The 17,704-nt window shown below is 48.5% G+C and overlaps 1 protein-coding gene across 1 annotated transcript in view; it reads left to right on the forward strand.

Moving 5' to 3' along the window:
- The window catches only part of reln (reelin), a 169,282-nt gene that overhangs the window by 21,388 nt on the left and 130,190 nt on the right, over window positions 1-17,704 (forward strand). Inside the window, exon 2 of the mRNA XM_084452891.1 lies at window positions 13,753-13,860. Coding sequence (XP_084309017.1) covers window positions 13,753-13,860 — 108 coding nt within the window. The remainder of the gene's footprint in view (window positions 1-13,752; window positions 13,861-17,704) is intronic.

A 17,704-nucleotide genomic window follows, 5' to 3' on the forward strand; every position in this document is an offset into this window, starting at 1 on the left:
TTAAGATACTGTCTCCTCCGCCGCGCCCGTTGTTCCGATTGACCTTTGTCGAGAAGGAGGCAGAGTCTCAGCTGGGCCTCGGGGAATGGGCGGACTCTGAGGGGGGAAGTGGATGATGTAGCAGCTGTTCTCATTTCAGCTGAAGAAAACGTCTGGTTCGGCTGAGGGGCCGACTCCCACCCGAACCCCCCCCCCCCCTGGAACCCTCTGTCTCACACCTGGCTGGGCAAGGTGTTTGATTGGACACATCGCACGCATGCACACACACACACGCACACAGGAACACACGCTCCAGCAGCTCCAGTGTTTTGTTCCAGATGCAGTTCTGGACTTGGCAGGTGTAACAAGCAGAGGCAGAGAGAGCACGAGAGAGAGAGCAGCTCCCCCATGACCCCCCGCATAGCCCTGGGGAACTGAGTGAGATGCCACCACGATGCCAGACACCATAGATGGATCATGAAAAAATGGGGCCCTGGGCCTGGACGTGTAGAGGGCCCCCCTCCCTACCAACTCCCCCCACCCCCCTACAGGCTCCGCCTCCCTACCAACTCCCCCCCCCACCCCACTACAGGCTCCGCCTCCCTACCAGCTCCCCACCCCACTACAGGCTCCGCCGCAACACTGTTGTTCTCACCATTTGTTTTCTTTATAAAACTGGAAATGTGAGAAACCTGCTGTAAAGCATCTTACTGCCTTGACTCATTTTCTTTTCGGATCTTTCATTTTGCTGCTCTGCTTAATATGTGACGGTGCTCCATTTAACATGTACATTTCTTTGTCAAGATCAAACAAATTGAACCAATTGACCTTGTGAGCTGCACCTGTGTGATCTGTATCGAGATACAGATAGCCTACATTCCCACCCATTAGAGAGTAGGTTATAGAAAATATGTAGCCCACACAAGCTTCTCTCTTTTTTTAAAAGACGTGGGCCCCTATAAACTGTTCAAAATATATATATATTTTTTTTTCATGTTTGTGGAAGGAATCTCACTCACTCTCAATCTCACTCTCCTAAATGTCTATTGGTGTCCCTGCAACAAGAAATGCAAAGGGCCCCCCCCCGGCCCCCTCTTGGGCCCCTGGGCCCGGTAGGTAATATGTCTTTGCCAGACACGCAGGACAGGGGTCTCCCTTGTGATAGTAAAATAACTGATCTAGTCAAAAGGATTTACCAAGATTCGTTCAAAAGGTTAAGTCTGGTTTATTGTGAAAAGCATACGAGCGCAAGGACTTCCTGAAAACGCAACAAGGGTGGTTTAGTCAGCGAAGTGCCCGTTTGGTCTTCTGCTGTGGCTTATATGCAGTCAAACCACAGGTAAGGTCCTTCCAGGATGTGATTGGCTACTGCATTGTACATCATATGAAATGGCAGGCATGGCCAAGAGTACAGACATGTGACATGAGAAAAAGGGCGGCAATTGGGGACAAAGGATGGTTATTCTATTGTAGACAGATGGCCTCTCTGGAAGCCATTTTGTATGTTAGCACAGCTATGTGAATATTTGGGGGAGGTGATGAATTACAAGAGAAGTGAGAGGACAAAGGTTTAAGGTGTTTGGATGTAAATTCCTGAACACCCTCCAGACACTCCAACCCCTGTCCTTCCTCTACGGTCCCTGCAGGATCCTGGTATCCGCGGTCTGTCTCCAGTAGTCCTCTGAGACCACGGATGGGTAATTGGACCGGCTCTCACCTCACACCGCGGCAATTACCAGGGTCTCCCCCAGACGGCGGTGGTTAAACCCTAGAGACAGACTAAGACAGACAAACCTTGACAACCCCCCCCCCTCGACCACGTGGCGGGTTTCATAACGAGGTCACCAATGGCTTCGTCCTTCCGAACTGGGCCAGTCAGCCTTTTGAAACCGGAGCGGCAGACTCGTCGCTGCACTCCGTCCCGGGCTGGGTGTGAAGAGAAGGAGGGCCGGGGGTGGAGGGGAGAGAAAGAGAGAGAGAGGGAGACACGTTAATTACATCAACGAGCGGCACCCTCGTTAAGCCCCGGCTTGTCTGATTAAGACCAGGCTCGTAATGTTCATGGGGAAACAGCTCCCTATTGATCTGGAGCCAGTGGAGACCATCCAGTCTTTTATTACTGCCAGCCGCCCGTTAATTACAAATCAATCCTCCCCCCCCCACCGCCACTCCGCCCCCAACCCTCCTCTCCTCCTCTTGTACATTTCCCCACTCTTCGCCCCTCTCCATCAAACCCACACACCCCCAACCCGACATCCTTTTGGGTACTTTGGGCTTTGACTTAATGTCAGTTTGCCTTTCACTTAATTGGCCGTCGCCTGTAATTTGGGCGCCAGGAGACGGCGCGGCACAACAGCTCGCCCGGCCCTCCCCCGGTGTTTGCAGCTTCCTTAAAACGGCTCTACGTTCTCCGGCCTCACTCGGACATGCCGGTCCGGAATACAGATTTCTGACAGTCGAGTCAAAGAATGCCGCCTGGTCTTTCAAGCGAGCCAGCGCACGCATTTCTGAAGAAGGACACGTGATTGCCAAGCTCAGTGCAAGATGGTGATGGGATAATTTCGCCGACAGGATGTTTGCTCTTTCCATGCAAGCTGTATGGAATGTCAATGAAAGTAAACAGAGAGAGGGAGTGAGAGAGGGAGAGTGAGACAGGGAGAGAGAGAGAGAGGGAGAGAGACGGGGAGAGTTATGGCTGACAGAGTATGTAGAGTGTAAGTAGACAGCTCCATTATTCATATTAAAGCTATTATATCTGTGATGGTGGGAGCATAGTGGGGGCTGCTTTCAGACTGGTGCTGGTTCAGTGCCTGGGCTGGGGAGAGGGGCTGTGGCGGGGGCTGGGGCAGTGGTCGGGAGGAGGCTGTGCTATATACAGTAATACTGAGGCTGGGGGGGGGAGTGGCCGTCCAAGGGCCTGTTCTCCAGGAGAGCTGCCTCCTCTCCAGATGTTCCTCAGCCCGCCGCGGAGCCTTGCTGCTGACCTCAGACGTCCAGCACCGCTGACGACGTTCTCTGTCCCACCGAGAGCCTCTTTGCCGGGCTCTCGGTCGGGTGCTCTGCGCGGAGAACGTACATTACCTACGCTAGCTATCAGCCAGCCGCGCTTGGCTCCCCATCGTACCTGGCGCCACCCAGCCAACAGTGATAACTTACCCCCTCGTACTGCCTGGCGGGGGAGGGTTGTGGCAGGCTGAACAGGAGGATTTATTGAGGCTGATGACTTTCGTTGTCTTGTATTATTGTCCTTATTTAGCTCTGCGTTGTGTTTTATGGAAGAGGGACACCGTTTCTTACAGAAAGCTCCAGCTACAGCCATACTCAGAGGTCAATCATTATAATAAGGAACAGCTAACAGGGTCAGATTAAAAGGCATTTCTCTGAAAATCAACCATATTCAACAAGGCACTACAATAATAATCTCCCCACGCTTCGAGTTCACACATCTAAGTTCCAGCTAAGTCCTTTCAGATGGTGTGTACAGCACAGACACCAAGAACCCCCCCCCCTCCACACACACACCCATTGGGCGGAGGGGCTGATGAACTGATCAAAACGGCGGTTTGAAGCATGAGGCCTCTGAGGGAGGAGGGCGCCTGAGCAGGGCAGGGGCACCCTGCGCCAGACTTAGTTGACCTTTCATCTTTTTTAAACCCGAGGGTTGCTGGGAAATGTGAAGAAACTGCACGCCACTCCAGAGGAGTGTAAAAGCGGCGCCAGGGTCAGACTAAGCAGACGTCGAACCTTTGTTGACGCTCGACAGACGCGTCCTCTTGAACGCAGCACGGGCGGCGATCGCACGGGGCATCCCACGCTAACTTAAGTACTGACGAAACATATGGAGGCATCGGGATGACCGGGAAAACATCTGCGAAGCCCCGGGGCGGATGCCGCTAGTTACAGAGAGAGAGAGAGAGATCTGGAGAGTCAGGCATTTGTTAACTTTGGTAGGCCACAGCCATTTTTCACCCATTTTTTGATAGTCTGTGTGTGTGGGTGTTTTGTGTATTTCTAGAGCTATGCATGTGATTTAATTAGCCAGAGCATTTGTTTCACTTAGTATATTTGCAGATGTTTGCGTGCGTGTGTGTGTGGGCGTGTGTGTGACAGAGAGAGTTGAGGCTCAGGTCTCACCCCAGAGCTTCACCAGGCTTTGAGATGTCTGCCGTGGGATTCTTGGCAGTTTTATGCCAGGAAGACAGTCAGAGCTCTGCGTAGTGGCAACAACCCTCGGTAACACTTTATAATAATGATCAGTTAAAAGGCATTTATAAAACATTTGTTAATAATGAACTAATCATTAACAGATCATTTATAAACATGTGTAAATTATTCATAATTTATTTGTAAATATACTAGTTAAACATTCACAAATGATCTGTAGATGATTTATAACACATTATCAACATTACTTGTAAATTATGTGTTCAACATTAATTAATGTTAGTTAATATGTAGTAAAACATTTGTAAATGATTTTACGAATGCCTTATTTATTTGTTTTTCATGTTATCAAATGATTTGTTAAACATTTACTAAAAGTCTACAAATCATTTGTAGACATTATTGCAGCCCCAAAGACCATTATAAACTACTAGTTTATAATGAACTTATCATTAACAAATAATTTATACATGTTTACAAATGAGTCATATATTATTTATAAATACACTAGTTTAACATTCAAAAATGATCTGTAGATGATTTATAACACATCATCAACAGTACTTGTAAATGATTTGTTCAACATTAAATAACATTAGTTCATGTGTAGTCACTCATTTTTAATTGCTTTTAAGAATAACATTTTACACCAAAACTAGACGACTTTGTTTTTCATGTTTAACAAATTATTTGTTAAGGTTTTTGCATGTGCTAATCTAAAGTTTAAACTATTTATCATTTGTCTTATGGACTTTTTCTTCACCTGTTATAAATTATGTGTAAATGTTGTAGACAGCTTTGTTCCTTTGTGACATCAAAAAATAACTACAGAATGATGAAAATAGAATTTTTACAAATGTCCATAAGACATTTGTAAATGATGAATAGTTTCAACTTTAGATTGACGCATGCAAAAACCTCTACAAATGATTTATAGATGTTTTATAGACATTAATAGTTTACACTTTAGATTAGCGCATGCAAAAACCTCTACAAATGATTTATAGATGTTTTATAGACGTTAATAAATGCTTTGTAACTGATCATTATTATAAAGTGTTACCGAGGGTTGTTGCCACTACGCAGAGCTCTGACTGTCTTCCTGGTATAAAACTGCCAAGAATCCCATGGTAGACATCTCAAAGCCTGGTGAAGCTCAAAAGCTCATTTATGAATAATTTACACATGTTTATAAATGATATGTTAATTATTAGTTCATTATTAACAAATGTTTTATAAATGCCTTATAACTGATCATTATTATAAAGTGTTACCCAACCCTCTCCTGCCTGTGTGTGTGTGTGTGTGTGTGTGTGTGTGTGTGTATGTGTGTGTGTGTGTGTGTGTGTGTGTGTGTGTGTGTGTGTGTACAAACACCGACGACTAGTAGTTGGACTTAATCGCGACCCTTTAATTGCGGAAGTAAACACACATTGTTCTGTCCAGTCGTGTCCTGTTGGATCCTTGGACATTTGGTCGCACCGGGTTTGGTAAATGGTAAATGGACTGCACTTAATATAGAGCTTTTATCCAAAGCGCTTTGCAATGAAGGCCTATAATTCCCCCATTCACACACACATACAGTACACACACCAATGGTGGCAGCTGCCATGTGAGGTGCTAGCCTGAGCTACAGCCGCTCCCTTGGTCTGTCTGCATATGGCGCTCATTACGGAACGTGAAGATTGCGGGGTTGATGTAGCTGTTGCTTGTCTGTTCGACCAAGGACTTGATCATGATGAAAGCTCTCACTCGCTCTCTCTCTGCTGCCTCTCCCAGGCCCACAGAGAAGAAGGAGCTGCAGATCGTGTTGGTCCATTACATCCGTATAGGAAAACAGGGCTGAGGGACGCATGGCGGCCATGTTTGACGCTATCATACCTCGGTTCAACCCAAGTCCGTGGTCGCGTCGTTTGCACACAGCGGCTTCTTCTAAGCCGATAAGAGATTGGTGGTGTACCGCACCGGAACCCTCCGAACGCCGGGGGGTGTTTTGAAGTGGTCAGCTCGCTAAGCCAGAAGCCTCGGTCTAGCCTGGGCCAATGAATAACGCTGAAATGCCCGAGAGATGATTTCACGTCAAAGCCAATTGCAGGTGAAGGAGGGCAGTAGCCTTTGAGTTGTCACAAGGAGGCAGGCTCGCGTGAGAGAACAGGGCGGCTGTGGGTGAGGAAAAAGGCGACCGCGACTCGGTCTTTGTGTGTGGAACGAGCACCTCTGAGGAGTTACCCTTCTCTCTCCCAAGGTGAATGTCAGACTTTGGCACATCATTAGGGCTGAAGACGATGCACTTCACATGCAGAGAGGCACACACACACACATACGCACACATCTTGTCGGAGCAGCACACTGAAGTGTGATTCTGAGGCAGATTATGTGTGAGGAACAGGATGCTGGTGACAAGCTGCCTGTTCACTCTTGTTTTTTTGCCCGGCTGTTGTAGGGGTGAAGCCAAGGCAAGCTAACAGACAGACAGACAGACAGACAGACAGACGAGACGAGACGAGACAAGACAGACAGGCCTCAGCTCTCCTTTCGGAAATACATTAACATACTCCGTACTGCGGTTGAAATTCAGCATTGTGACAAAACAAAATGTGTCTCAGATGCATGAGGCAGATCACAGTGGATCAATATACAGGTACATGTAGGCACTGGCCTAGAGGTGGATTCTTCTTCTTCTTCTTCTTCTTAAATCATTGGATTTCTTGATTAGATTGGGATCCATGTGTGAACCTGACCAGGGTGCTGGTGGAGGATCTTGGCCTGTGGCAGCTTGCGGGTGTGATCCAGGCTTTTCACATAGGCAGATGGCAGTGCCAGCAGGCCAGGCCGCAGCCAGAAGGTTACACAATGGAATGATAATTCTACAGTAGAACCCCCGACCAGGGCATGGCATGACACACGCGTGTGCACAATCATGCGCCACACACAGCCCACACGCATGTAGAGAGATCTGAAAAGCTTTGTCGCCCGGAGGCGGGATTCTTGTTCTATTTAACTTCATCGCCTACACGTGGATAGTCGGTGACTCATGCTCCCCCTGCCCGCTCCCAGAAGAGATGGATTGGCCCATGTTGTTGCCCTGCGCAGGTGATGGACGGTCAAACCATGTCAGGAAGCTTGGAGGGGGGGGGGGTGGCCCGACACTGGCCTGGACGGGGAAACAGATGGACACAGAGCTTCCCCTTCGCCGTTCTGCCTCCATTTCCTGGTCCTCTCTGGGACGAGTGTGTGTGTGTGTGTTTGTGCACGTGTGTGTGTGTTTGTGTGTGTGTGTGCCAGTAATATGGGTCAGATGCCCGTCTATCTTTACCCAGCCGGTGGGTCTCCAGGAAACCGGCATCCATTATCGTGGAATGAGAGGGTGTACACACACACACACACACACACCCGCACACACATGTACACACACACTGGCGTCTATCATGATGGTGTACACACACACACACACTGGCGTCCATCGTGTGATGAGAGAACGTACATACACACTGGGCTAGTCTTGAGTTAAACACCACAGTGATCGGGTTTCAGAGTCTACTTTCCACTGCCGACATCAGAGACTTTCAGAGAATCAAACAACGCTTACCAGCCAAACAGCCAGTGAGGAATAACTGTTGCGACACACAATTCCTACTTTTTACGACATTGTTTGAGTGTATGTGACCCAGGTGGAGGGATCGTAAGTGGCTAAATCACAATAATCTCTCCTCCCAGCCAGCGTCTAGCCACCAGTGAGGGTTGTTCTCAGGCCCAGCGGGGCCTGGGAAAGGACATGCCTGTGGGTGTGTTTGCAAATGCAGAACAGAGAGGAACTGTTTAGCAGGCCTGACGATGGAGGGGAGGGGGGGGGGCTTTACTGCAGGCCAGGACATAAACCCTGTCCCGTTCACTCTGTTCCTGCGCCACCCTGTTAACGGCTGGATTCGTACCACCCTGGCGGCGCCGCCAGCCGGGTGCCGGGCCAGGGTCCTGGAGACGTGACTGTACCCAGGGTTTTAGGATTCCTCTGGGTCCTATTGCTAACAGTGCTCAACGCTGCCTTTTGAAGCCAGCCTACTGTACATTAGCACATTCATATTCACAAATGGGCCCGGTCACGGAGAGTTTTCCATGATATCTGTCTCTACTTCATCCCCCACGGACCTGTACCTCCACTCCTGGACACGGTAGGTTGTTCACAAGAAGAAGTAGCCTTCAGAACCAATGGTTCCCGAACCTAGTGGCCCATAGGGCAGGAGCCTATCTCCTGATTTCTTAGCGTGAGGCAGCTTGATGTACAAGAACACTCCCTGGACATGACGCCAGTAACTTACCCCCAATCCAACCCTTGTTGCTGAGTGCCAAGCAGGGAGGCATTGGGTACCATTTTTTACAGTCTTTGGTATGACTCAGCCGGGGATCGAACCCCCAATCTCCGGGCGGACACGCTACCCACAAGGCCACTGAGCTGGTTATGACATTCACAACCAGCACTACATTGTACAGCTCTCTGCTAAGTGTGTGTGTGGGGGGGGGCACGTTGGGGTTCCAAGTTCTTGTCCCTGTGTTTCAAGAGTTGGGAGACGTCATACTGAACTCTGCAATATAATATGAGGTTCTGACCTGAAAAAGAACAAGCTCAATGAGAAACTGCAGGAATCTCTAGAGGAACTAGACTCTATGGCGGCACCGCGATGATGAAAGTTTAAACGCCAGCTCCTGTTCTTCTCTGGTCTCTGGTGTCTTCAACTTCCGACCTGCTGCTTGTAACATGGCGGGGTTGTGTTTACAGCTACAGTAGCTAACCAGGAGGAAACTCAGTCTGAGAGTTCAAGGCAACAAACAATAGCCTGGCTTTGCCAGACCCAATCTGCAAATTCTCTGTTCATTTTCGAGTTCCAAGGGGCGTTATCAACGGTCACAGGTCACAATGCCTCTGGACGCAATTGGACAGACTGACAACCAATCAGAGCAACGAAACGTGGGGTTATTCATCGTATCAAGTGGGTACAGTCATCGCAAGTTGGTCATTGACAAAGGGACAGAATTGGTCTGAGCTGTCAATTCTTGATCCTTCTCTTCGTTTGACTTGCTGTTTTGTATGCTCAGTGCTCTGATTCTTAGTGTAGTCAATGGCCCCCAGGCCAACGAAGAGAGAGAGGGATGGAGAGAGAAATGGAGACAGGGGTGATAGGGGGATGGAGAGAGAAACTGATAGAGGGATGAGAGAGAAGTGGAGAGAGGGATGGAGAGATAAAAATGGAGAGAGGAAAGGAGAGGAATGGAGAGAGGGATAGAGAGGGATGGAGAGAGAGGAATGGAGAGAGGGATAGAGAGAGGAATGGAGAGAGGGATAGAGAGAAGAATGGAGAGAGGGATGGAGAGAGGGATAGAGAGAGAGGGATGGAGGGCGCTAGGCTCATCAATAGTTGAACAGGAGCGTGGCTGTGTTTGTAATGAGGCATACCACATCACACCATCAATATTACATACCCGAGGTAGGCCTAGGGAGCTGTTCTGCTGTGTGTGTGTGTGTGTGTGTGTGTGTGTGTGTGTGTGTGTGTGTGTGTGTGTGTGTGTGTGTGTGTGTGTGTGTATGCGTGCATGTGCACTTGCGTATGTGTGTGAGTGTGTTTGTGTGTGTATGTTTGTGTTTGTGTGTGTGTGTGCAACTGCATGCGTGTGTGTGTGTGTGTGTGTGTGTGTGTGTGTGTGCGTGCATGCGTGCATGTGTGTGAGTGTGCGCGCGCCTGTGTGTGCTACTAAGTGTGTATTCCTGACCTGGCTGTGTGTATAAAAGGGAATGAGGTAATGTGTGTGTGTGTGTGTCAGCCAGGGTTAGGGTTTTGGACAGTGCTAACAGATTTCTCTATGAGATGCACATCTCCTCTGTCTCTCCATTTTCCAGAAAGAGAGTAGGGTTGGAGAGAGGGAACCGCTTCCAGTGAAGTTCTAAAAAACAGGTTCTGCTCGTTTCTTTTGAAGTGAACACGTCTCAGCAGGGAGAGGTGTAGCATTCTTGGGTTAGAGCTATGGAAATATGACTATATGACTATGTATTATTTATGATTATACCGCGGTTATCACAAATATGAAGAAATATGTATTTAATACATTAAATCAACTTGTATGGGGCACCATCCTGTTCTGTACAGGGAAACAGATAACCTTGGCTGGGTTTCCCGAACGAGTTAAGAAGCACTTAACTCCAAAGTACTTCTTAACTCCCATACAAAGGGTTGATTAAGAAGGGTTCCTTAAGAAGGTTCTTTATCGGGAAACCCGGCCCTTATCAATAGTCTAGTTTATCAATCTCAATCTGAAAGAGGTTTTGACTCAAGCAAGTGGGGGTAGTTGTGGAGTGGAGGGCTGTTTCACAATCATCCATCCTGCTGGGGCATGCATCCGCTACAGAGGAATTCCGAAACGTTATGTGTTAATCAATAACTCCTGGTTCTTTTTTTCTCTCTCTCTTTCTCTCAAAGCATACACACACACACACACTCCAGCCATGACTCCATCATGAAAAATACATAACAATTCCATGCAGATGTTTAGATAGATCATCCAAACACCTGTTTTCTGCACACAAACACACACAAACACACACACACACACACACACACACACACACACACACACACACACTCCCGTTCATGGATGAAGGTGTTGTTGATGCAGGTCTTCTCAGCCCCCTCGGCCATATAGGGAGGATTCAAAGATGGAGTATGGAGAGGAATGTTAAAGGATATCTTCAAAGGCCGCAGGTCCTGTTCTTTAGATGTGTGCGTGTGTGTGTCTGTGTCTGTGTGTGTTTGTGCGTCTGTGTGAACCAGAATCCCCCACAGGTGATTGGATGTGATCTGATTGGCTCGTGTGTCTGGTCTGTTCTGCCATTGGGTGAGACAGGGGTGATATGGGGGTTGGGTGGGATGTGGAGGGGGGGGGTCTGTCTAAATAATTTAGATCTTGTGTGTGTATTGATTTGATGCTGCTCTCTATAGACTGCCCCACTACCCTCCACCACCCCACCCCCCCCCCCCATCCCCAGGCCTCTCTTCTTGTTTTTTCGATTTTTCGATTTAACCCATGCCCCCCGCCTCACACACACACACACACACACATGCACACACACACACACAAACAGAACACAGGTACACTGTTGTGAGGGACTAGAACAGGCATGAAAGGGGGAGAGGGCAGGGGCGTGGGGAGGGGGCACTCTTCACATGGAGAGGGAGAGAGACAGGGGGAGGAGGAGCGCTCTTCACCGCAGTGCTTCCAACAGGAGGGAGTGTGAGAGATGGATGGAGGGAGGGAGAGAGATGTGTGATAAATGTGAATATATGTGAGTGATAAAGAGAGAGAGAGAGAGAGAGAGAAAGAGAGAGAGCGAGAGAGAGAGAGGGGAAAAGGTGGTAGCAGAAAAAATCCCTTGTGGGTGTGTGTGTGTTGTGTGTGTGTGTGTGCGTCTGTGTGTGTGTGTGCGTCTGTGTGTGTGTGTGTGTGTGCATGTGCGTGCGTGTGTAAAGTGGAGAGGAGAGGAATGGCTGACCTCAGAGATCATGGCGAATCAGAGAATGCAGAGACGAGGAGTACGTTCTGTGTAGGGAGGATGAAGGTGTGGACGGTTCAACACAGAGCCTGTCCATTATTCCACTGAAACACTCCTGCCGTGAATTCGCTGTGTATAAACTCTGATAACGTCTCTCCCCAGATCCCCCACAACGCTGGGATTTGTTGAATAGATAATATTCTCCGCACCTTGAATAGCACAATAGATACACCGATGGTAGAAATATGAGAATTAGTACTTGTGAATGACAAAGGGCTCTTTCTCTGCACTCACCATGCTTGCTGGGTTACAGGCAGAGGAACACACACACACACACACACTGTGTGCTTTGCCATCAGCTTGTGGAACCGAGATAGAGTGGACTATACAGTAGCTATTGACAGTAGCAGCAGCAGCTCGAGAATAACAGAGTTATTTTCGACAGGTGCCGCCTACGCTGAGCGGTGGATGTACAGTAGAGCCTTGAGCAGCTGGTTGTTGCTGGGAGCTGGTTTTTTGGGAGAGGAGAGAGGCCTGATATTACCCCGGGAAGGGTGGGAGGAATTATTGAGGCCGGGATATAATACAGGCCAGAGTGTAGCTCTGACACACACAGGAGCAAGCAGGCAAACACGCACACACGCTCACACATGCGCACACTCACACACACACACACACACACACACACACACACACACACACACACACACACACACACACACACACACACACACACACTCACTCTCACACACACACTCACTCTCTCACACACACACGGACACACCCACATGGCTGCCCTCGCCCAAATACCCAGTGATCATGCAGGACATACAGTACATGAGACACCCCCACCCCCACCCCCCCCCACCCCCCCCACCCCACACACACACACACACACGCACACACAAGGCTTCCCTCATGGGTGTTCCCCTGCCCCCCTCCCCGCCTCGCTCCTCACGAAATGGGTCAGGCGGATAACGACCCTCTGTTTTCATTGAATGGCATGTTTCAGACTCTCATGATTGTGGCGAGCGTATACTGTCTTTGAGCCCAGTTTCCTCTCTGTTATACTCGATCTGTCTGCTTGGAAGCAGCCCAGGCCAGGCCCGGAGTTCTCTACACCCTAGAGATGGAGCTATAGACCAGCTCCTGTGTTCTCTACCCCCAGAGATGGAGCTATAACTCTGCAGTCTTGTCACTCTCAGACCTCTTTTTATTGAGGAAATCAATAGCTAACCCTCTGGGACACACACACACACACACACACACATACACACACACACACCAGCTTGGCCGTAGTAACCAGCAGTGATGAACAGTTCTACTACTGCGACAATCAGAGACCAAGCCAATTAGCTCATCAATCTCTTTTCGCTGGCTCGTCAATAGGGGACAGCATTCAATTATGTCTGTTCGATTCTCCAGGACGCCGCGGAACAGATGACGCTGTAGATCAGCTGCTGGTACCGCAGGTGCGGCTGGAGCTGGATGCTGGTGTGGGTGTGCTGTCTTCAGTTTTTCACTAGTTCACAGTATATAACTCAGACGGACGCAAAGACTTGTTCTTTCTCCCGCTAGGCTTCCTGGAAGGGGGCACTGACACCTCTCTGTGATAGGTGGCATCTGTGAAAGAGGTGGCAACACCTCTGCCCCTGCCCTTCCCCTGTTAATGGTCAACGGTCGTTAACACCACCTCTTTGAGCTCATTAGCAGCTGAGAGGCGGGGGGGGGGGGGGGGCTGTGAAGTGGGCAGAATGTCATGGGGGGGGCTCTGTACGTACTGTAGACTGAACAGAAGTATCCCAGTTCAAAGGTACAGAGATTGAGCCATAGGTCTTCTCTTCCTCAATTTTGACAAGTGTCCCTCTCCACCATGTTTTACTGGATATTTCCTGGACGCGCATTCATATTTTGTACTGCTCGTTTGCACTGTTCCGACTTTGCACTGTCCCGTCTCGTCCCTGCACCCTGTTCCAATGCTGTGTCGGTCTTCCATGGTTCTGATTCTGATACCTACTGTGAGTATGTGTTGATTCTGACCCCCCTTGTCTCTGTCCCTCCCTCTCCCACAGTGACCGTCTCCACCAGCACACCGTTCGACGGTCTGCTGGTGACCGGCCTCTACACCTCCACGCCCGTCCAGTCTGCTCCCATCCCTGAGCCCGCTGCTTTCGGCTACGGTGAGTCCCTCACCCTCAACACATAGGCTACACCGCCGCCGCTGGCCAATCGGAGCATCACGTCTTCAACGTCCAGCCTATGAGACTGGTGCTTTAGTCTATACCGTGAAACCCAAACGACCTGAGGAAAAAGAGTAAAGAGTTGCGTGCGTTCAGCATAGAAGGAAAGCAGACATGGAAAGGAGAGGTCACTAGAGGTCACTCCACTCCAGAGTGAAAATAAACATTTACAGTAGGACCACAGGGATCCGAACCTCAGAGATCCCAAAAGTCCGGTCAACCGAACTGCTGTCAAAACCGGAAGTAACCGTCAAATTGAGCATTTTACTGTAACCTAAGCTTTAAAGTGACCTTTATTTTGAAATGCCTTGAAAGAAATCATGAGGGTTTCATGAGGACACAGGTTCTCAGTCACTGATGTAAAGCAGCTGGTGTGTCCTAATTCTAAACTTTGGATAAAAGCGTCTGCTAAATGACTGTAATGTAATGTAAAACTGTAAAAATGTCCAAATGTATACTGTAGTAAAACAAAGGAATCAATCAGGTGCTCAGCGGGAAGTAAAAAAGTAGTCAACGTGGTGCTCTAGGATCGCGAGGAAAATCAATATCAGAAAAGAAGGATGATCCTGGCACTTGAGGAGGGTAGATGATAAAAAGCATTTATTAATACATGGCTAATAGGTAAAAAAAAAGAAAAGAAAAAAGACTACATGTTTCAACCTAAACCGGTCTTCATCAGGACATGAAAAAGGAAGCAGGTGACTCACTTATATAGGCACGTGTGTAATCAAGACAATCAACAAATCAATCAATCAATCAATCAATTAATCAAACAATCAATCAATCAAACAATCAATCAATGCAGAATAGATACATGGTCCGTGGTAGGCTATATACAACCAGTCAGAGAAAAAAGATAGTTCATAAGCGCATTAATAAAAATAAAAGGTTCGAAGAAAACACATGAAATCGATTTCCTCATTGAGGCCAGGATGATTAAGTGCATCCAAACAATGAATCCAAAAAGACTCTCTCTGATTAAGTAACAGAATACGGTCGCTGACAGGGGGATTTGATGTGTTCTAAACCAATAATACGTAACAGAGAATCATCACTGTTATGGACCAATTGGAAGGGACCAATTCCAGACCTTCCAAGGTCTCTTTGAATTTGAGCATTTTCTCTCCAATAGGGCTGAGGCTAGACCTCCTACTGAGTTTCTATTACGACTAACCAGATGGGTTATATATAACAATGTATTTATGATCATGGATGGGATATATAAACAACTAACTGGGGTTCCTATGGGCTCCTGTTTCTCCCCTAATTATGCATGTTTGTATTTGGGGTACTGTGAAAAGATGCATGTCTTGAATCCTATTAATCCTTGGTTTAAATGCATTACCTGGTATGGGCGCTACATTGATGATTAATGTATTGTTTTTGACGGTACTGAAACTCAATTGCTTGCATGTAATGAATATTTGAACTCTCTTAATCCTAACATCCGACTATCTATTGAATACTCTCAACAATGTATTGACTTTCGAGATTTGACCATCTCTAAAGATGAAGAGGGTCAATTTCACACCACTATTTACAGGAAAAAGTCTTCTCGTAAAACCCTCCTGAGAGCAGATTCTTTTCAACCACCTCATTCGTATCTGTGACACTGACACTGTTTTTGATCAGCAAGCCAATGATATGTCCACACGCTTTCTGGACAGAGTTTACAAACCAGATGTGGTGGCCAGGGCGCGTAATAAGGCATGCGCCCTCAACCGGGGTGATTTACTTACCAAGAGCAGGCCAGGGCCTAAACAACACACTGCCTCTCAGTCTCTGCTTTTTTTTTCTTCACCCAATACAGCACAGCCGCTGGACACATCAACCGTATTATTAGGTCCAATTGGGCCATTATTGACAGGGACCCTGCTCTTCCCTGAACACCCTATTTTGTCCTTTAGACGTGCGCCCACAATACGGGACCGGCTAGTGCACAGTTACCTTCCTCTGGACAACAAAGAGACCTGGCTGAGTAGACCTATTGGATGCTACAGATGTAGTCATTGTCCACACTGTGTCAATGTTGTACAGACTAAAACTTTCATTGATTTCAAAACAAATAGGATCCATTATATCAATGACTTTATCAATTGTAGCACTACTCATGTGATCTATCGCCTTACTTGTACTTGTACTACTCCTGGTATTTTTGATGTTGGCTGCACCAAGCGACGTTTACGTGACCGCCTTGCTGAACATAAATACACTCTTAGAACGAACAACATGGATTATCCAATAGCGCGTCACTTCCAATTGGTCCATAACAGTAATGATTCTCTGTTACGTATTATTGGTTTAGAACAGCCCCCAACCTCTAAACCCCAACCCCAGCCACAAGCCCCTACCTCCAGCCCAGCCCCAAGCCCCCACCCCCAAACCCGAGCCCCCAACCCCCAGCCCCAAACCCCTACCTCCAGCCCCAGCTCCAGCACCCATGACCCAGAGCAACCAGGACAGGCCATGATGGATGAGAGTGCAGAATGATGTGGCGTTTGTTCTTGCCTGGTCTGCCCTGTGGTCTGATGAAAGCAAGAGAAGGAAAAACAGAGCCGTTTCTATCCGGGGGTAAACACAGTAGAAGCCACAGAGAGAAAGAGAGAGAGGGAGGAAAAGAGGGAGAGAGAGAGAGGGTAGAAACCAAACCACAGCCATTAGACCCTTGTTGACCGTCATCTGTCTGGCTCATAGGCCACGTGTGTGTGTACACACACCATACCGCAGAAGGTCACAGAGAGTGCTCCACGTCTCGCAAGGGAGGAAGGCTCTGCACTACCACATTGTCATCTGTTGACCTGTAACATTTAGTGTCTGCCGGGCCCAGGACAGTACAGTATACAAATCTTGTAGGCCGGAAATCCAAATGGGTTTCAGTCGGTGGCGTTCTTCTAAAAGTATTCCCTGTGAGTCCCTGCTCACAACCAATCAGAATAAAGAAGCCTCTGCCAGCTCAGAGGGTCGGCGGAGGTCTTCTGAGGCCTTGGCAGGGTCCGGTTTGGCAGGGGAGGGGCTTCCAACTGCTGGGCTGCGGCAGCCCGCAAGGTGTTGCTTCACCGTGCCTTTACAGAGATGTCTTTAAATATGAATCGTTCATTCAAAAGATGATGGACGGGGGTGGTGGTGGTGTGTGTGGGTGTGTGTGTGTGTGTGTGTGTGTGTGTGCGCGCGCAGTAACTAACTAGGCGGGGCGTTCTCTCTCTCTTTCCATTCTAGTGGATTCTTCTGTAATTCTTCTGTAGACAAAATGAAAGTTCCTATGAAGGGGAGACAAGGGGGGGGGGGATTTATTAATGTAACATTCTCCCATGGATCCCAGCAGGATCACGCCGTCCAAATCGCTTAGTCGTCTTTGCTTTGTTTTCCCATCCACTTGGTTTGCCCACTCAGTAAATGAAGGGGATGTGAGTTTGAACGGGCCCGTGCCCTCCGCGCTCTGGTGAGTAGGCCTGGCTCCTCCGCAGACCCCCAGCCCAGGCCGGGGGGGCTCACATCTGGAGGAGAGGCCGCACTGGAACCTGGGGCCTTCCCAGAGAGAGAAAGAGAGTGAGAGAAAAGGAGAGAATGTGAGAGGAGAGAGAGAGAGAGAGAGAGAGAGAGAGAGAGAGGGAACATGGAAAGTCATGGTGAGATGGTGCTGAAGGGAGGCTCTGTGTTTCGCTGGGGCTCTCTGAAGATAATGTGGTGGAGCGCTGAGAGGGGATGAGACAACCGGAATGTTGCGACACATTGGGGACTCATCACAGGGGTCAGAGGTCACATATGGCAGGTGGAAGCAGGGGTT

This window comes from Borostomias antarcticus (assembly GCF_949987555.1).
Source record: "Borostomias antarcticus genome assembly, chromosome: 18".
NCBI lineage: Eukaryota > Metazoa > Chordata > Actinopteri > Stomiiformes > Stomiidae > Borostomias > Borostomias antarcticus.